This window comes from Mytilus galloprovincialis, chromosome 4 (assembly GCF_965363235.1).
Source record: "Mytilus galloprovincialis chromosome 4, xbMytGall1.hap1.1, whole genome shotgun sequence".
Classification (NCBI taxonomy): Eukaryota; Metazoa; Mollusca; class Bivalvia; order Mytilida; family Mytilidae; genus Mytilus; species Mytilus galloprovincialis.
Genome location: NC_134841.1, coordinates 45,431,603 through 45,454,241, shown reverse-complemented (window position 1 = coordinate 45,454,241; position 22,639 = coordinate 45,431,603). Strand labels below are relative to the sequence as shown.

The 22,639-nt window shown below is 30.2% G+C and overlaps 1 protein-coding gene across 1 annotated transcript; it reads right to left on the bottom strand.

The window, feature by feature from the left end:
- Positions 1–5,727: 5,727 nt before the first annotated feature.
- LOC143072251 (mitoferrin-2-like) lies at positions 5,728–21,909 on the bottom strand. The gene is made up of 4 exons (XM_076247108.1): positions 21,621–21,909; positions 16,854–17,073; positions 13,636–13,692; positions 5,728–10,509 (listed from the first exon to the last, which is right to left on the bottom strand). Exons 1-4 carry the CDS (start codon positions 21,741–21,743, stop codon positions 9,953–9,955), a joined length of 957 nt encoding a protein of 318 aa, XP_076103223.1. The 5' UTR covers positions 21,744–21,909; the 3' UTR covers positions 5,728–9,952.
- Positions 21,910–22,639: the final 730 nt, after the last annotated feature.

The window sequence follows — 22,639 nt, the reverse complement described above, 5'->3', positions numbered from 1 at the left end:
GGTACCCTAATGATGATTGTGACTATCTTTGGTTATATTTGTTTCAGTAGTTTCAGAGATTAAAAACTTTACAAAAACTTTACAAAAATTTGTTAAAAATTGACTTAAAAGGCAATTATTCCTTCAGGAGTCAATTGACCATTTTGGTCATTTGAAATATTTTTAGATATTACTTTGCTGAACATTGTTGCTATTTACAGTTTATCTCTATCTATAATAATGTTCAAGATAAAAACCAAACACTGCAAAATTTTCAATTTAAGGGCATTAATCCAACCACAGGTTGTCTGATACTTCTGAAATTTTCAGGGCAGATAGAAATTGACCTGATGAATAATTTAACCCCCTTTCCCCCAGATTTGCTCTAAATGCTTTGGATTTTAAGATATAAACCAAAATCTTCATTTTATCACTGTATTCTATTTTTAGCCATGGTAGCCATTTTGGGTCCCTTGTTCCTAAACTGTTTGGACCATAACCCCCAAAACCAATCCCAATTTTCCTTTTGTGGTTTCAAACCTTGTGCTTAAATTTCTTAGAGATTCATTCTCTTAAACTAAAGTTATTGTCTGGAAATTAAGTGTCCTCGGACTACGACTTGATACCAATATTGGTCTGCAAATTTTTTTTGCAGTTGTATAAAAATAGGTGTTTCATTCTCTTTTTGCAATTATATATACATCTCTTCCATTCAATCTTTAATTGTATATAAAAAGAAAAATTGTCTGAAATAATTTGTATTTATATACTTTTGATGATGAGTTAAGACTTTTAAGAGAGGATCACCTTGGCATCTTAATAATTTCCTTAGGCAATGATATGAACAAACAAAGTATTTTAATAACATTTCCTTTTATTTAATATATAAGTTCAACAAATATGCAAAGTTATCTTGTAAAATACAAATACATCACACAGACACAAGAAACAGTCTTTCAAAAAGAAACCAATCACTTGAACATTAAACATGAGTTTTCAGTTTTACAGTAAAATCAAATTTTAACTAGACATGTAAGCCTTATGTCCTACCAGGTTATTGTTCAAAATAAAAAGTAAGTTAAAATGTACAAATTTGTGACTCAGCACATTTGTTCAAAACAAAATTAGATATTGGGCAATCTATTAAATTTCTAAAGAAAATAATAAATCTTCAAATTTCATATTGTGACATTGACATCAAGTAAAAACAAGTATAAAAAATCTTATGAGATTAAAAAATTATTAGATTTCAACTGACAATATTAAGATACTAAATAAAAAATGTATCTTACTATTCTTTTGAACATTTAAACCATCTGAAAGAAATGAAACAATGTCATCTAAGAACATAATATTTATTATACAGGATTTTTTTAAGTAGCAAAACTAAATATGGTCTTACTTAAATATTTATATAGAAGTCTTATAATCTTTCTAAATATGCTGTTTTTTGTGACAATTGCTTAAAAGAAAAAAAATGTAAAGTATGTAAGTTTTCAAACAGATGTATAGGAAATATATGAAAATTTCAAACATCTGATCACAAGAGTATGTCAGGTTACAATTCAATTTTTTATTAAAGTCTTATCTCCCAACACATGCATGTATCATCGATAATACTTCCTTATATCACAACTAAAATCAATTCATACTGAAAGAATTTTGAATGTATTCATAAAATATAAAATGTTAGCAACTACTAGCAGCATCAACAATGGAAAATTAAAAATTTATGATCTGCCTTTTCTGTGCCTCTGACCACTTTCAAGAAAGAGTATCAGGAGAAAATTTTGTTTTCAATTTTACCAGATATATAACAAGAGGCTCTCAAGAGCCTGAATCGCTCACCTGAATTTTTTTGGTTTAATCTCTCATCAATGATTATTTTGGCTTTTCAATTTATTTAAATGTTCTTTGAATCGTCCTTTTTTCTTCAAAAGCAAAAAAAAATCATTTTCTCCTATGTTCTATTTTAGCCATAGGAGCTATGTTTCTTGACATACAAGGAAATGAAATATAAAATTTATACTAGATACTCTGAAACTCTGAAACTCATTTAGCATAAGTTTGGCTGAAATTGATACAGCAGTTTCATAAGAGAAGATTTTTTAAAGTAAGTCAACATGGTGAACAAATTGTGAAAAAAGTCTTTAAAGGGCAATAACTCCTAAAGAGGTCAATTGACAATTTTGGTCAAATTGACTTATTTGTAGATCTTACTTTGCTGATCATATTTGCTGTTTACAGTTTATCTTTATCTATAATAATATTCAAGATAATGACCAAAAACTGCAAAATTTCCTTAAAATTACCAATTAAGTGGCAGCAACCCAACAATTGGATGTTTGATTCATCTGAAAATTTCAGGGCTGATAGATATTGACCTAATGAACATTTTTACTCCATGTCAGATTTGCTCTTAATGCTTTCGTTTTTGAGATATAAGCCAAAAACTGCATTTGACCCCTATGTTCTATTTTAAGTAACGGCGGCCATGTTTTTTGACGGATCAAAAATCAAAGCACACACTTTGTGCAGGATAATCTAAGGAACAACCATGCTAAGTTTTAACCAAATCCATTCAGTAGTTTCAGAGGAGAAGATTTTTTAAAGTTAGCAAATATGATGAACAAATTGTGAAAAATTGTCATTAAAGGACAATAACCCCTTAAGGGGTCAATTGACAATTTTGGTCAAATTAACTTATTTGTAGATCTTACTTTGCTGATCTTTTTTGCTGTTTACAGTTTATCTTTATCTATAATAATATTCAAGATAATGACCAAAAACTGCAAAATTTCCTTAAAATTACCAATTAAGTGGCAGCAACCCAACAATGGTTTGTTTGATTCATCTGAAAATTTCAGGGCTGATAGATCTTGACCTAATGAACATTTTTACTCCATGTCAGATTTGCTCTTAATGCTTTCGTTTTTGAGATATAAGCCAAAAACTGCACTTGACCCCTATGTTCTATTTTAAGTAACGGCGGCCATGTTTTTTGACGGATCAAAAATCAAAGCACACACTTTGTGCAGGATAATCTAAGGAACAATCATGCTAAGTTTTAACCAAATCCATTCAGTAGTTTCAGAGGAGAAGATTTTTTAAAGTTAGCAAATATGATGAACAAATTGTGAAAAATTGTCATTAAAGGACAATAACCCCTTAAGGGGTCAATTGACAATTTTGGTCATATTAACTTATTTGTAGATCTTACTTTGCTGATCTTTTTTGCTGTTTACAGTTTATCTTTATCTATAATAATATTCAAGATAATGACCAAAAACTGCAAAATTTCCTTAAAATTACCAATTAAGTGGCAGCAACCCAACAATGGTTTGTTTGATTCATCTGAAAATTTCAGGGCTGATAGATCTTGACCTAATGAACATTTTTACCCCATGTCAGATTTGCTCTAAATGCTTTCGTTTTTGAGATATAAGCCAAAAACTGCATTTGACCCCTATGTTCTATTTTAAGTAACGGCGGCCATGTTTTTTGACGGATCAAAAATTGAAGCGCACATTTTGTGCAGGATATACTAAGGAACAATCATGTTAAGTTTCATTCAAATCCATTCAGTAGTTTCAGAGGAGAAGATGTTTGAAAAATTGTTAACGACGACAGACGACGACGACGACGACGGACGCCAAGTGATGAGAAAAGCTCACATGGCCTTTTAGGCCAGGTGAGCTAAAAATGTAACAGGGATTTCTTTCCTCTAGAAACATTTTATGCAACTGGATAAAATTGCCTGGGTTAAAAGTATCTTAAAAATTGAATACAGCAATGTTTAGGGTTTCTTGCCAACAAAATCATGGTCAGCAGATTTTTTTGGATGGCCACAAGATCATGTCTACAATGATTTCTGTTTTATAAATAAAGAATTCTGAGAAATTGACTATTTCTAATCTGTGATAGAAAAAAGCAACTGCTTATCAATAACATGGTTTTTGTCAAGTCTGTCATATTGTAATAAAATAAGTTAACACATGAAGCAGTAACAACAATGGAAAAATAAGTAAAAAGTTTTTATGGCAAAGAAATCAACCTAAAAACATTAAATTAGATCTTATGAATGATGTTCATACATATTTTGCTTTTGGGTCTTCACCTTTATAATAAGTAAGAAATTCATTCAATTAGAATTAAAAATGCACATGACATTACTGTAAATTCAGAAATAATTGTGTGCATTTATTATTGCGATTATGTCATTTTACACTTGAATGCGATTTTTAATTTTTACGATTTTGAGAAAAGTCATGCTTAATTCAGTTAAAATATTACAAAATGCGAGTACTAATTATTGCGTTTACACTTCAGTTGCATTATTCGCAATAAAAAAAACCTCGCAATAATTTTTGAATTTACAGTATATTCAATGGTCAGTGTCCCAGTAGTGACTGCTAAATGAATGACAACTTTAATTTATATTCACTGGTAGAAATTTTACAGAGTTATCTCCCTGTAGTGTTAGGTACTTCCTTAAGTCGTATCAGAATTACCATGATTACATAAACAAGTACAATGTCTGTATGAAATTTGAGTATTTTACATGACAACTTAAATATCACATATTTAACACATACAAGATTTGACATAGGAATGAAAGCACTGTATCAAAAAATACATTTAAACTAAAAAAGTTTGGTTATTATCATAAAAAAATTTAATGGAAATTGTATTTTGTAGTTGTGTTCCTTGCTATTTGAAATAAGAAACATTTAAAAAATAAAGAACACATTAATCTTTACATTAAATTAAATCCTCAACAAAAAACAGCATTAAATTCTATTAGGCCTGAATATAAAATATAAAGAGAAAAAAAGTTTCTTAAATATCACCCAAGACAAAAGAATAATCTAAATACTAAGTTTAATTTACTGTGGGAATGGACTCAGAAATAAAGAGTTCAATTGATATCACAAATGAAAATTTTGTCTTTCTAATACAATGCTTTCGTCTGAAGATGTTATATTTTATACACAATTATGCACCACTTAATAATTTAATGTACAGTTTTAGTAGGAATACTACTTGTACATGAATTCTCCCTACCCATAGAAAGGCACACATTTCATTTTACAACACTAAAGATTCTCAATTACATATCTGATCAAATATTTAAATGTTTTGAACTTCATGTCTGTTTAATTTTAAGATATATATTTGATAACATGAACATTATTTGAAAATTTTAAATTAACTTTAATATTTTATTCAAAATAACAACCAATAAAAAAATACCTCAGTATATCTGAAGTCTTCCTTAATATTCATCAAATTAAAAAAAAAAATTAAGAGAGGAAAAAAATAAAATAAAGATTAACCCAAGCTGTAGTATTTTGAATAATACATCACAATTTTGGGTTCACTGTTCACGACTATTTACAAATGTGAAACATTTTTCATGTCTCACATAAAATCAAAACACAATATTTACAAATACGTGTAGCACTTTACATGACTCACACATTATGTACAGCGATATTTATGTCCCATACAGAAAGTATGTACACATGTGTAGCATTCATAATGACCCACACAATCTGAAGTTAAGCTTAGTAACACTCAAACCACAGTTTCAAACATACAAAATTATCATAATAAATATATTAAAAAAAACAAAAAGCTGTGTAAATCTCCTCAATTTGACACAACCAACCTCTTATTGAAAATAAACGAGCACAAAATATATAACTGATAAAAAGAATATCTCAACCAAAAAAAAACTTTTGCTTAAAAAAAAATGATAAGTGTTTAAATGTTTAAAGCCCATTCTCCCTCCTTCCAGTTTGGACCTTATTGAAACTCTGTTTTTATCTGCATCAATTACTGTATCAGAGTGTCAATCATTTAAACCCTGATATTTTTCAAACCTAGAACAACATGTATTGGAAATTAATAAGCATTATCAAATTTAGATATAATTTTCAGTCTTTTTTTGAATTTGTATCTTTTAAAACTAAACACATGCAGAACCCTTCATTAACACAAAATATATTTAGTTTAAAGAAAGCACCCAAAAACATATTAGAATTTTACTTTCATTTTAAAGATAAATCGATTTTAAACTTTCAAAAACATCATTGAAAACCAGACAAGTTGGCTCTCTTGAAGAAAAATCTTTAAATGTAGAATACAATTAGGAGGAAAAAACCATGTACCTTGACTTTACTTAAATCTTCATGTACATCGATCAACATCCTACTACAAAAAACTGGTTTTAACATATCTTTTTTAACAACAAGAAGCATGGCAAAAAGTGAGAATGAAAAGGAGAAGATATAAATAAACTTAATTTGGTCCTTTTAATTTTTTTTTTTTTTTTACATGTTTGCCTCAAGTCTTTAACGGTAGCGTGTAAATAAAAAAATCACAAAGCACAAAAATTTGTGTGATTTTTTGACACAAGATGTCTTATACAAATAAAGATGTAGAACATCCTTTTGTAAATAACTATCATTACTATTTTCTAATTTTGCCGAGAAATTTAGTAAAGTTGCCTTTTTTTTGTGTCAAATATGTCAGTTATGTTATAACAATATTAAATTACAGCAGAGTGCCAGAAATTACATTCATGCACTCAAATAACCAGAATAAGTGTATACCATCCATACATTAATTAAAGTATCAATTTTTATGAAAAATTTGAAAAAGAAATCATTTATTGTTTTGACCAAAGAAGCTAAATAATGTTTTTTCCATACCTCCTCCTATGAATTATGACATATTTTAAATAGTGAGACCATCAAGCCATTTAGTTAATCTATAGAAAATTATAATCAATACACAAATCAACCATTTTAAATTGCATAGATATGATTTCAATGGAATGAAACAAATACACTACATGTATAGAATCACAAGATGACTACCCTCCAAAAAGACACAATTACATGTAAAAGCATGAACAGCTAACATAGCTCACAAGGTGATTCAGTTAAAAATCCCTGTTGCTGGTGAATGCTGGTGATTTTGTGCGAAATTTCTCTCTGTAAATATTTATGTTATGACAAGGACACAAATCAGAATGTTATCACCACAAATCAGTGTTTTAATTGACACCAGCAAGAATGTTTTTATGGAATCGACATGTGTCCACTGCATTGATGCTACTACGATTAAGAAACCTAAAAACAAAATCGTATTAACTGTGTCCCTGTAGTTTAATACAGCAACCTACTAGAGAGTAATTATTAATGACATGAATAATCTAAACAGTAAACATTCCTAGGTTTCATTAAAAACAAAATCATCTTAGTATGATTGAAGAAAATGCAAAATATAGAAGTAAAAAAGCCATGCAGTGTTATGTTTGTCTTCTAATAAGACAATCCAGACATCTATAACATTCAACCATATCAAAATCATCTTGATCAATTACTTTGAAGTCTAGACCCTAGCTGGACTCTGCATAACAGAGATATAACTGGTGATAAATTTAATCTTGAGAATGACAAGGATTCTTGCAACTTTATTACGGCAACATGGTTTAATAAAATGTACTAATTTATCTTGATCCTGCTTGAATCTATGATCAATAATTCTAATTTTAACTTTTTGTTATTTCTCTAGTGAATACTGTAAATTCAGAATTTTTTATGTAATCTAATTATTGATGGACAATATCAATGGATACATATGAGGGATGAGTGATTTTAATTTAAGAAATTCTGTTTACTGATAATACTATAAAGTTTTAAATGCTATGTTTTTAGTTTTGAAAAATCAATTGTGATCTATATGTTGTATTTTATGCAATTATATAAACGTCTTCTTAATATGATGTAGAATGATCACACTAAAACAGTTTGATCAATGATTTCCATGATATTTTTTTTGTAATTAAAAGAAATAGAAGAAGAAAAATTCACTACTACATACAACTAAAAGATGGTTGTATACAGCAGTATGAAAAAATGTAATTATTAGGAAACAAATCAAAAAGTTAAAGTGTATGTAAAATTTAAAGAGACCATAACTGCTTAACCTAATGCTTCTCAATTATACATGATCTAGAAAGAGATGTGACAAAAAAATATGAACATAGATATGCATGATAACCAAAACAAACAAAATACATAAAAATAACTAGAGGCTCTAAAGAGCCTGTGTCGCTCACCTTGGTCTATGTGAATATTAAACAATGGACACAGATGGATTCATGACAAAATTGTGTTTTGGTGATGGTGATGTGTTTGTAGATCTTACTTTACTAAACATTCTTGCTGCTTACAATTATCTCTATCTATAACAGTACTTTCTGTGGAAAATGTTATTGAAAATCTTCAAATTTTAAGAAAATTGTTAAAAATTGACTATGAAGGGCAATAACTCCTTAGGGGGTCAATGACTATTTTGGTCATAGTGACTTATTTTTAGTTCTTACTTTGCTGTACATTATTGCTGTTTACAGTTTATCTCTATCTATAATAATATTCAAGATAACAAAAAAACAGCAAAATTTCCTCAAAATTACCAATTCAGGGGCAGCAACCTAACAACCGATTATCCAATTCATCTGAAAATTCCAGGGCAGATAGATTGTGACCTGATCAACAATTTTACTTCCTGTCAGATTTGCTCTTAATGCTTTGGTTTTTGAGTTACAAGCCAAAAACTGCATTTTACCCCCATGTTCTATTTTTAGCCATGGCGGCCATTTTGGTTTGTTGGCCCAGTTACCGGACACATTTTTTTAACTAAATACCCCAATGATGATTATGGCTAAGTTTGGTTAAATTTGGCCCAGTAGTTTCAGAGGAGAAGATTTTTCTAAAAGATTACTAAGATTTACGAAAAATGGTTAAAAATTGACTATAAAGGGCAATAACTCCTAAAGTGGTCAACTGACCATTTTGGTCATGATGACTTATTTGTAGATCTTACTTTGCTGAACATTATTGCTGTTTACAGTTTATCTCTATCTATAATAATATTCAAGATAATAACCAAAAACAGCAAAATTTCCTTAAAATTACCATTTCAGGGGCAGCAACCTAACAACGGAATGTCTGATTCATCTGAAAATTTCAGGGCAGATAGATCTTGACCTGATGAACAATTTTACCTCCTGTCAGATTTGCTCTAAATGCTTTGGTTTTTGAGTTATAAGCCAAAAACTGCATTTTACCCCTATGTTCTATTTTTAGCCATGGCGGCCATATTGGTTGGTTGGCCGGGTCACCGGACACATTTTTAAAACTAGATACCCCAATGATGATTATGGCCAAGTTTGGTTAAATTTGGCCCAGTAGTTTCAGAGGAGAAGATTTTTCTGAAAGATAACTAAGATTTACGAAAAATGGTTAAAAATTGACTATAAAGGGCAATAACTCCTAAAGTGGTCAACTGACCATTTTGGTCATGTTGACTTATTTGTAGATCTTACTTTGCTGAACATTATTGCTGTCTACAGTTTATCTCTATCTATAATAATATTCAAGATAACCAAAAACAGCAAAATTTCCTTAAAATTACCATTTCAGGGGCAGCAACCCAACAACGGAATGTCCGATTCATCTGAAAATTTCAGGGCAGCTAGATCTTGACCTGATGAACAATTTTACCCCCTGTCAGATTTGCTCTAAATGCTTTGGTTTTTGAGTTATAAGCCAAAAACTGCATTTTACCCCTATGTTCTATTTTTAGCCATGGCGGCCATCTTGGTTTGTTGGCCGGGTCACCGGACACATTTTTTAAACTAGATACCCCAATGATGATTGTGGCCAAGTTTGGTTAAATTTGGCCCAGTAGTTTCAGAGGAGAAGACTTTTGTAAAAGTTAACGCAGGACGACGACGGACGACGACGACGGACGACGGACGCCAAGTGATGAGAAAAGCTCACTTGGCCTTTCGGCCAGGTGAGCTAAAAATGTGTGTAGCACATGCAGCTTCTTCTAATCAGTTGAAAAAGTTGGTTTTGTTGTGAGGCGGTTGGTAGTCAGATTGAGGGTTTCTTTGTTATACTTCGCTACTCTCCACGGCTTTAACTGTAAGTCCATTCACTCTAGGGTACTTATCTTCCATGTTTTGTCTTTGGGTTAGTAAATACTTAAACAGTTCATAAACAGACCATGAAATGCCTGTTGCCGGCATTTGGAATATCACACGTGCCTGGACACCTTTGAAATAGCCTTGCAGTCCTTGATATTCATAAACAAGTCTAAATGCTGAAGTCATTCCATTCACATAAGAAACTCGCGACCTTGAACAGCATTCCTGAGTGTTCAATAATGTCTTGCATACATCCAGTGGCATAGTGGCAACAGCCGCCGCTGCCCCAGCGATTGCACCGGAGATCATGTGTGATGATGGATCGTAGCCACGATTTTTGTTCATTATATCTTGCATTACTTCATAAGTCATAAAATGTATACACTGAAAAGGTATGTTCATAGTCAACTGTGTTGTAAAACTTCTGTAGAAAGCCATCACACCTTCTTCCTTGTAGATAACTTTGATACAGTTCGAACATGATTTGTAAGGACTGTCAAACATCTGCATTCTCTGTTTTACCACTGCAAAAAAAAAAATCAAAAAAAAAATTAGACAATGTACATAAAGGGCAGCACTTATTATTAGGAAGCCAATACTTTGATCATTAGCTGCCCTTGAATTAGCGGCCTCAGCATGGTATGCAAAATTTTTTCCAATATTTTCTGAATTGATATTTATCTGAGATATTATGATGCCATATCTTATATGTACATGTATGTATGTATATATCAAAGTTGTACAAAAATTGAACATTTTTACAAAATGTGGCTTGTTTGTAGTTGACACGTGTTAGGTTATTTATAGTCAGGTTGGTTCCATATCTCAATTTGAGTTCATGCACTAGTAAATTTAGGTAGTTTAAAATCATTTGAGCCATTGAGGTAATGTAAAGTAATATTTAGCCAAATAAATAATATAATAATGTATATTATTTATTCTAAAATTTCTAGACCACTAGTAGGCTGAAACCAGTACTAGCTGCCAAATTTTGGTGTATTTACACAAACTCTCCACATTACATGTTTTATATATTAAATAAAACCATAACAGAATCAAATGATACATGTGGTGCTATCTAAATAGAAATATTATGATTGATTGATTGATGTTTAATACCACCTTTAGCACTATTGTGCTATTTTAGTCGCAGTCTGTCTTTTTTTGGCAGAGAGAACCACAGACCTACGGTAGAAAACTGACAATCCTAGTCAATTAAGATTGCAGTTTGGTACATCTGCCATGAGTGAGATTTGAACTCACCGTCTCAGTGTTGACAGGCTAGGGCTACAGCAGTTTGGAACATCTGTCATGTGTGAGATATGAACTCACAGTTTCAGTGTTGACAGGCTAGGGCTTCAGTAGTTTGACTACTTATAAGACCACTAGGCCACAGAGGCTCCTTGTAATATAATATTGTGTAATGAATGAATGTTGTTCGACTACTTATAAGACCACTAGGCCACAGAGGCCCCCTGTAATGACTACTTATAAGACCACTAGGCCACAGAGGCCCCCTGTAATGACTACTTATAAGACCACTAGGCCACAGAGGCGCCCTGTAATATAATATTGTGTAATGAATGACCACTTGGCCACAGAGGTCCCTTGTGATATAATATTGTGTAATGAATGAATGAATGTTATGTCATTTACAAGGGTAAGTATACTTGTTGTTCATACAAGGACCATGCTGTGCATCTCCAATGTATAACACCTTTACTAACCAAGCTCACTTGCTTTTTGCAATCTACTCCCCTATTTGTTTACTAATTAACAAAGGTTAACCTTTTTTAAAATAACATCCTGTAGGTTTGATAACATGACATTCAAAAAAAATAACATGTCATCAATATTCAAATGATCTTATTTGATTTGTAAAGCACAAATATTTATCACACATGTACATTTCTTTTATCATTCACATGTAGATTAAAGACCTCATGATATAACATATCACTTCTTCAGTGCGTTATCTCAATATCAGTCTGGAGTCTCTTGACAAATATTATTATCAATCAAAATAACCTTATCAACCCTCTCACTTCATATGTAACATATGAATATACATGTTTTGATAACATGAGGCAGGCATTACCTGTAAATGGGGACGAAGTCTGTATGAATTATTTTTTTGTAACTTAAATATTTGTTAAAAAAAAGAAACGGAAATACCGTAACATTTCCGATTTTGGTTCTGTTGTTAGGAATTTTAGTTGTGACGTTATTTAAGTTATGACGTCATATGCAATATAAACAAAGAAACGCTATCATCAGGTAACGTTTTTTCATATCAAGGAATTATTAAAAATGAAATTGGTATTGCGTTCCTTCCTATTTTATACTAGACTGATAAATATATATTTTACTCAAAGTTTCATACAAACGGGACCAGAAAAAGGAAGTACATTGTAGATTTCTGCGCAGATGCGGGAATTCAAAACATGACATCCAAAAAATTGAACGATTTTGAGTTCATTAGTACAATGAAAATTTCGGGAGAATTTTCCCGAATTTTTTTTTTTTTACTGAATTTTCTACTGTTATTGGGGACTTTGTCCCCATATAAGAAATACACTTGCTCGTTATTGAAGGCTGTATGATAACATATAGTTGTTATTTTCTACATTGAGGAAGTTCACTCCCCTTATTTTTTTATTTTTTGCCAGATATTCAGAATTCTCCAGTTTTATCCATATTGTGCCATTAAGGAGGTTCGCGGGTATAAGATTTTCAGAAAAAAATTAAACATTTAGTTTTCATTACAAATTTTATTAAGTACCTTTAGTAGTTGTTACTTTGTCATATTGTACAAAACTCATTCCAAAAAATCAATTCGTGTTGGCCCCAGGTGACTTTTAAAATGCAGATATCATTCAAAAAGATCCAAATTATCTCCCTTTGGTGGAAAAATGACATTTTTTGGCATTAAAATTGAAATATCTTTTTTAACGCATCGGTGACCTATATTTTTTATTGTTGTTTTCGAATAAGCTGTACATAAACTAAATAATTATAAAATTTTAGCGATTTCTGTAATTTAGTTCTTTTTTTATTTCGATATTACCGCTTTTTCTCCTATTAGTTCAACAGAAAAAAAGGACATTAACAAAAATGTATACTTCTTTCGATGCAAGATTGTAAGCGTAAATGAACGGTGACCCCATTTTTTTATTTCATTTTTCTATTTAGTATAAGATAAAGTTCATTTATAGAAAAATATAGCGAAATCCTATTTTAAATTAAAAATTTGATTTATACCCGCGAGCCCCCTTAAATAAATATCCCCACTGAACACTACTTTTCTTGTTATAATTTGTTTACATATAGATTAATAAAAAGTGATATTTGAAAATGCTATAAAATCCTTGTTATTTTCTGTTATCTTTTTAAACATAGAGGGTGCCAATGTTAAATGTATGAAAATTCTAGGGAGAATTATTTCCTGCCAAATTTTCAATGACTTATATCTACAAAACAAGTACATGGACCCTTCATTTTTTTTCTTCTTTATTTTTTCCTTTCTTTATATACTATTAATCTATAACAGTCTATTTAAAATCTTGTTTTTTTGAAACAGAGTAGTAAACATCCTTTTATATATATATATATATATATATATATATATATATATAAGATTTATCTAATACCTTCTGCAGGATTCATCACCATATCGTGTAATAATGTTGACACCAAACCTGCTGTACCTGTTAAAAGAAGAAATAAAACATTTTACAAATATCAAATATTCACACATTTTTTTACATACAATCATGATAAGGGCTATTCCAGAAAAAAATGTAAGGGGGGGTTGGAACCAGAGATGGGTCTGATTACTTTCAATGTAATTGATTAAATTAAATTAATGATTACATCATTTCTGAAAGTATCTGATTAAATTAATGATTACATTGGCAAAGTAATCATAATTACATCTGATTACAATGAATTTAAAAACAAAACATTTTGAATGATGTGAATGAAAAAACGTTCAATAACACTATAGCATTTTTGAGAAAGTATTTTAATTGGTTCAATTATAAAATGATAACCTCAAATTAAACTTTATCTATTTAAATAAACACCAAATTTCACTACATATTTATACATTACATTTTATCATCAATGATCTCTGAATTATTTTGAATTAAATTTAATAAAGATAAATCATAATCAAGAGTTTTTTGTTTGTCTTCTGACCTCTTTCATAATTTATATGTATTCCAAGTTGCAGTCTATGGAAGTTTAAGTATGGATGAAATAAAGTTACCAGTTAAAACTATGTTAAATTTTAATAGAAGTGTTTAATCAAATTGTAAACAATATGTAAGTACTAAAAATCATTGCATTTTACATGTCCAGTCCAAATACAAAAAAAATTTAAACAACATATTTGTCCATCTTTTAATTTAGTTTGTGCTAATTAGATAAATGTTCATGTCTGATTTATCTTTTATCATATATATTTCCCTACAGCTATACTCAATTGGTAATTGCAATAAAAACAAACCTTAATTAGTCTCCTACCTGTCAATTCAAAGTTGATAAAAATCACAAAAAGTAACAATAGATTATAATTCAGGGTTAAAGAAAAGTATTACTTGAATATATATTATAACAGTTATTATCAAATATTAATATGAAGATCATTATAAAACGATGAATATACATGTATGTAAAATATCTTTAACCAAGATAAAAGGTATATAATTGTATTATATGTCTCTGCTTAGGCTAATGATGACTTTTCAATACTGTAACAGTTTATTTTTTACTGAAGTAGACATGCTTAAAGTAACCAAATCATTTTAGTATGTTTAAAATTTATCAAATATGGATAACAAAGAGATTTTTTTCATTGTAATCAGAATGTAATAAAAAAGTAATCATGATTACAGGGTATTTTGAAAAGTAATTGATTAAATTAAATTACATGTAATCAGATTTTTGGCTGATTAATGATTACACTGATTACTTAAAAAATTGTAATCAATTACAGCTGATTAACGATTACAATTACAATTACCCCAAGTCTGGTTGGAAGGCAGTTTTTGTCAGCACCCTCCACCCAGACAATTGTAATTGAGAATTATAGTGTGAAAAGTTGCTCTGATACCAATCACCCATGTATTATTAATACAATGTGCCTTCCAACCCCCCAACCCCCTACATTTTTTTCTGGAATAGCCTTAATTTAAAACATACATACTTACCGTTGAAAAGTTAACATTTCAACAGATTTCAAGAAATTTTCTGTTTCAGAATCTTATGATTTTGGTTAATTTCATTTTGTTGTCAATCAATTGTTAAGGTCAGTATTGACATGATTGATAACCATTCATATACATTGTAGTCTTGGTTAAATTTATGAAATATTAAGAAGGATCCTGAAACAGTGAATTCTATATAAATATAATATTTCATACCGTTTCATGCTTTCCTATGCATTTTTTTCACAAGAGTTGTCTACCTTGAAAAAAGTCATACATGGGGAAATCCTGGGTTTTTTTTCTCTCTCATTTTTACATCTTCTTATACTGTATTACAAACAGACATGACATGGTCACATCTACCCATTTCTCATTATGTAAATGAAATGTTTTAATATTTCATCCTTAATTAATAATATCCTATAATCTGTTGACAGTAGGTGTTTAACACACATTTTCTTTTTTAACAGGTTTTGACATTTAAGGATAAGTGCAAACCAATCTTGAATTATCTTCTATGAAAATGAAAAATCTCAATAAAAATGCAAAGTAACAATTAATTATCTTTTGACTTAAAAATAAAATAATCAATCCTGTTTGAATAGCAGCACTTTGTCAGTTGTTTCTTGATTAAATCAGCATCACAATCTGATTCTGTCATGGACATGTGATCTTTACCTGAAAATCTTATAATAATGATTAATACCATATAAAAACTAAGAGTGATTTATATGTTATAATATATGCCTACATAGTATTAAATATATTACTTGTAACTAATAATTATCTAGAGAGTCTGCAGTGCTCAACTTTAACATTTGGTTTTTTCTTATCACAAAATAAGCTGTAGAAAATAAATGGGTTTCCAAATGACTTAATTTAAGTTTTGGTTATTTCTATTTGCTGCCATTTTTGGAAGGGATATATGGTAGGTTTTGTTATTTGACTAACCAAATTTAAACATGCAGTTCAACCAAGTATGTTAAGAGATCCTTACTAGATTGTAGTGATGAATCAAGCAAGGATAACAGAAATTTCCAATGTTAAGAAAACAATTATTTAGCCTTGCAGTCAGCATGCAACAGGTTGTATTTGGCTTATCTATTAAGGAATTTGTACACATAGACCTCCAAAATGGTAATAAAAGGGAAGTAACTCTAGCTCAATCGGAATATATCTAGAAATGTATCAAAAAAGATCTTTTACTTCATTTATACATTGCAATGTGAAGTATTTCTTTAGCCCTATCAGCTTAATAAATCCTATGATCATTAAAGTAGAGGATTTCCTTGTAGTTTAAAGACAGGATTATTGATCGACTACTTCAGTACCTAAATGATAACCCCCTTTAAGCAACCTAATTGAAAAGATGTCATGGATGTTTAATTTTTTTTGGAAATCTTTACTTTTTATGCACAACTGTAGTTAAAATTAAAAATGCAGCAATACATGTAAATGCCAAGTGAGGAACATGTAAGCAGCTACAATTACAAATGAATAGTGACCTGACAAATATGTTTTTTATTGTTTCAGAGTAGTAAAACAATATGCCACATTGTTAAGAAATTTAAACTGGAGCTTATTATTATAATGGATCTTTAATTTCTGATGGAATAGTAATTAAAAAATACAACTATCAGTAAAAATATGTCTCTTACCATGAGCAAAATGGTTTCCTTGGTGACCACCTGAAATTATTTTCTTCATTTTTTCATAGCATGCAAAGTACAGTGCATGAGCAGGTCCAGCGCCACCTATGACAGCACTTACACCTCGCACAGTGTTGCGTACTCCCTCATATCTTACAATCTTATAAAAGGCATCAGCAATACTTCTGTAGTCAGCTTTAGGATCTGGTATGAGGCACTGCATTCGAGTCTACAACAACAAAAAATATATCTTTAACAAATGAACCATGTAGCTATTGATAAGTAAATCAGATAAGTCCTCTATTCATTCCCTTTAGTTGAATTTTACATGCTCTATCATTACTATGTATCAGCAAATAGGGCAAAGGCCTGCAGTTTTCCTGCATGATATGTTCGTGATGTTAAATTGATTTCAATCTAGTGAAACATGACCAAGGTTTTGATCATGTTGCAGGCAGTACTGGGATCTATATATATCATGTGCTTATATTTACATCAATAGGTCACTGACAGATAGTTGTCTCATTGGTAATCATACCACATCTCCTTATTTTATCACCAGTGCTGATTTTCTTTGAAATTATAGATTAGTACTTTTATTAGTTCATATAGTTGTGATAGGTTCACAAAAATTCATATGAATTAGTGATAGCATACTTGAGATGTAGTCAGTGAGACAAAAAAATGACTAGTTTTTAAAAATGAATTTTGCATTCCACTGGAACAACTGATCAAGATATCAACATAATCAAAAGGTAACTTATCCACATGGAACCTAACAATGTGTAAAAATTTGAAACATCATGAATATACTTGAGTCCTTGTATTAAAGTAAGGTTGGATATTGGTTTAATATCTCCTACTTGAACAGGTGTACAAATCTTAGAAATACTCATTGAGACAAAGCAAGACAACACTGTTCACTTTACAATGACCTTAAATAAACAATGTTGAAGTTTACAATCTCTTTAAAGTTTGTTCTTCTTATTTCTAATGATAAACTTTATGAAGAATATCTATCAAGAGTATATCGTAGTGTTAATGAGTGTTGTATTGTCTTAGAAAATGAAATTTTGGAAATTTTAATGTTTTCCTTAAATATTGTTTTAAAACTGATTCTTTAAAAACCTATAACAATTTTTTTTTTCAATTTTGAAACTTGTTCATGATAAATATTGTAACATGATTGATTTCCTGTGTATACTTGTCCTTAATCCATAGATCTACAAAATTTGCTCTCCCAAAAGACTGCTTTAAATATGATTTTATTCTATTCAAAGAAAAAAGTAAAATTACAAAAATACTGAACTCCAAGGAGAATTAAAAATGGAAAGTCAAAAGGCAAAATCAAAAGCTCAAACACATCAAACGAAAGGATAACAACTGTCATATTCCTGACTTGGTACAGGCATTTTCTTCTGTACTATTTGGTCATAAAATGTTTATAAAATTTCCCTCTACATTCAAGTTGTAGAATTAATTATTGACTTTATCATTCTGTGCATATGTATACATTGCTTTAATAAATATTTCTTTCCAGTACAGTATTCATAAATGTAAAAAGAAATTAGAAAATACACTAATTCATTTATGGGGAAAAGTACTTGTAAAAAATTAGCAGACAAGGATATTCAAAATATATCTGTTTTCTGTGATAACCAACTCCATGACTAACCAAATATGTTGGGAAACTCTTGAGTACTGTGTTTATTTAAACTGAACTGTTCCTAAAATTTAACCTTCGTTTTTCTTTCTATAAATATAATCTTGTGAATATCCTGTGTGTCATCATCCTAGATAAATCAATCCCAAAGTATGTCAGTGAATACATTATATAACTTTAAGGTGAACATGGGGGGTCAAATCTGCCAAAATGCATACATTTGTACCTTCTTCTTTCTATTTGATTCATTGTAAAGTGATGTACAAAATGTACATGTAGATTTATAATTAAGAATAAATGTACTTAACACATGTACATTTAACAAAACACATGTCATCTTGTATGTAGGGTAGTTGTAATAAATTGATTCATTTGTACAAGAAGAAAACTGGTAAAGGTAATTTGTCATTATGTCAGCAAAAAAAATGGATAAATACATAATTTGTCAAAATCCACAAATAGTGTGCATGGTGTGTGTGTGAAATTGATTCAACAAAAAGCATGGCGTTTCAACAAATAAATAGACTTATTAAGAAGGGATATAATTACGATACTGTTGTCAAGTCATTAAAGATTGCATATTTTGGCATTAATATTGAGTCACTGATAAGGTCTTTGCATCGGAACTAAACACATTTATTCTAAAAACAGTTGTTGGCATGACACGGGTTATGTTCTTCTCATATATGTTATGATGGTATGATACTAAACCCCTAACGGGAAGGATTGTACCTGATGTTCATATGATGAAATCATAATCTTTCAGTCAGTTTAATTGAAGTCTGGAGCTGGCATGTCAGTTAACTGCTAGTAGTCTGTTGTTATTTATGTATTATTGTCATTTTGTTTAATTTTTTTTGGTTACATCTTCTGACATCAGACTCGGACTTCTCTTGAACTGAATTTTAATGTGCGTATTGTTATGCGTTTACTTTTCTACATTGGTTAGAGGTATAGGGGGAGGGTTGAGATCTCACAAACATGTTTAACCCCGCCACATTTTTGCGCCTGTCCCAAGTCAGGAGCCTCTGGCCTTTGTTAGTCTTGTATTATTTTAATTTTAGTTTCTTGTGTACAATTTGGAAATTAGTATGGCGTTCATTATCACTGGACTAGTATATATTTGTTTAGGGGCCAGCTGAAGGACACCTTCGGGTGTAGGAATTTCTCGCTACATTGAAGACCTGTTGGTGACCCTCTGCTGTTGTTTTTATTTGGTCAGGTTGTTGTCTCTTTGACACAATCCCCATTTCCATTCTCAATATTATGTACACTTCAAAGTCTTTATCTATTTTGAGTACAAGGTGTTCATGTTAATTGTAATAATATAACTGACTCAATGACAACAACTTTTCTCTTATTAGTAAATAATGGGTATTTATTTACTAGCGAAAAATAAATAAAATAAATATAGTTTGTCATGAAAAATAATGCATTAACTCAAATTAAAATTAGCACATTGATTTCTGAATTTTCATTTACTATCTATAGTTTATAGCCACATGTAGTCCACAGTTCTAAAATTTTGATACTTTTAATACACATTTACAAATTTTATGAACGAAAATTAAAACATGCAGTATATAGTGTTTATCAATATTTGCTTCTCTGGCATGTCTAGTACAACATGGAATTTAGATAAAACATTTTGAAAGAAACCTTAATTGTACAATATCATGTACAATGTTTATACATTGTAAGTCAAATAAACTGGAATAGTTTTCATTGATGGAAATTTCCTGCATTTTACTGCCTGTCGGATGAAAATTATAATTGTGTACATGTAGCTGTCAGTTGAAAATTATAATTGTGAGCTGCATGTTTAACAGTTCTCAGAATCTTTTTTTGCATGGTGGTCCTTTCCAAAATGTGGTGGTCAAATCCTAGGACCACCACTTATAGAGAACTATTCTATATCTGACAATTGTAGACATACACATGTACATCATGCACAAATGTACAATGTTATTAAACTGATACTGTATAAAGGATATTCTCAGGCTTGAAATAAAATTTGGCCAATTTAAAAAAGAATAAATAAACAGGATACCAATATCAAGATATATACAGTATGTCATTGAAAACCAAAAATTAGAACCAAAGTGAACTAGCACTAATGTTTTAGATCTTATCAGTTCTCCTTATTTTTTCCAAAAGAAGAAGTCAATTCTCCCATTGATTTTCCAGTGAGTAGTGGGAGCCCTATTGATATTATTTGTATATGCAAAATTTGTTATATTGGGAGTTTGTACATCTGTATTTAAATGAATAACACAGTCCCAGTGATTAATGGTTGATTTTTTACAACATTTCTGAAGAGTGGAAAATGCAAGCAGTGAATGAATACATGCAATATTTACATTTGTTATTTTACATCATTTACTTGCAATTAATTCATTATTTGCTGTGTTTTATGAGAATGGCAATGAAAAAACTTTAAAGTTATATTTTTAATTCTAAATACATTATTATTTCTAAACATCTATATATGTTTTTGTCTATAATGCTTTATTTGTTTGTAATTGATATGCCTAAATGAACCCTTTGATTAGGTAATAAACATTTGATTTAAGAAATTTACTTTTTTATGTCTTTTCCAGCACCCCCATGGCCACCACCACCCCCTTTTACAACCCTCTGAAATAAAAACTTTGGATTCAGTCTGGTTTGTCATGCAGACTGCAAGTAACTCATAAATCTATTCCCAATGATAAATGCTTGACCTTTAATATAAATGAGAAAAGTCAATAGAATAAGTGAGCTAATAGAAATAAACATTCTCAAGTAAAAATGTTATCTCCTATATCTTAACCTCATCTGAGTTACTTCCCTTATTGTTACTTAACCCAACTGAGTAAACCTAATTACTTTTCAGTTATTTAACAACACTCACAACTTTATGATAAATAAGGCTATCAGTTATTTCATATCTAAATTATTTTTTTGGTGTCAAAAACTTCAAGGTAATTCAAAATACCTTACAACATAATAATCACGTTTTACAAGGTTAAAGCGTCCTACTGACATAGATATGAAAATAAATGAGAGATTTGCACATTTCTGAAAATTATCATCATCCTGTAAATAAATACAAGCAAACAACTAATCCACACCTTTACACAATCCACCGGATACATAACACTGTGCTCTAGAATACCAGCGGCAGCACCGGCCACCATATGATCCACGCTGGTGCTAGTTGGTGGTAAACTTTCATACAGGTCTTGATCGTCCATATCACAGTATGAAAGTCTTTCAGTTTGATATATCTAATAAATTTCTAAAGTTACATTATTGTCCTAAGGTCACAAACTTCATAAATCCTTTAAATAACGCAATAATTCCTAGTGGACTAAAGACAACATGTGGCAGAAAGTAAACATTCAGGTGATGACGTGTAATTTCGGGAACAATATCGGGGACGTAAACGTGATTTCCGCTTCGCGCTCAGCTAAGTTTATAGCCTTTATACAACGATGCGTAAAATTTACAGCAAACATTTAAAAATAAAAAGTTAAAGGGGCATTAGCTGTCAAATAAATGTTCACTCTAAATTTGACTAAAATCCACAGATTTGATTTAAAACATAGTAAAACGTTAATCCAAATTATGAAAATAATGAACTCGAGTCATAATTTACAATGCACTTGGCTCGACTGACAAAATGTATCAACATTTCATGATCTTTCATGTGTATATAATTTGAGTCTAAAGAAGACGCCATCTAAAAACCATCGAGGTGACCTCTGGAGGCTGCCGACAGCCATATAACAAAAAAAAAAAAAGATTTTTTTTTAGAGATAAATAGATCCGCTAATTACTTGTGCAATTGGATTTTTTTTTTGGTTTGTTTGATTTCATATTATAGGTTAATAATCATCGTTTTTAACTGTATAAGACTGAGTTTTTGTGGATCGAATCAGCCAATTTAAATGGTTTATCCTGTTTTACTTTAAATGTTGATATTCTTTTAATTCCTTTTCGAGTAAGTAAACACACCTAATTTATCAGCCCATTATCTGAAAGCATTTAGAAACAAGGTCCGTATGTGATTTTCAAGAATTTATCAAAGTCCAAAGCCCGAAATTACAGTAAAAATTAGCTGAGCAGAACGAAACTTAAACTTGATCTG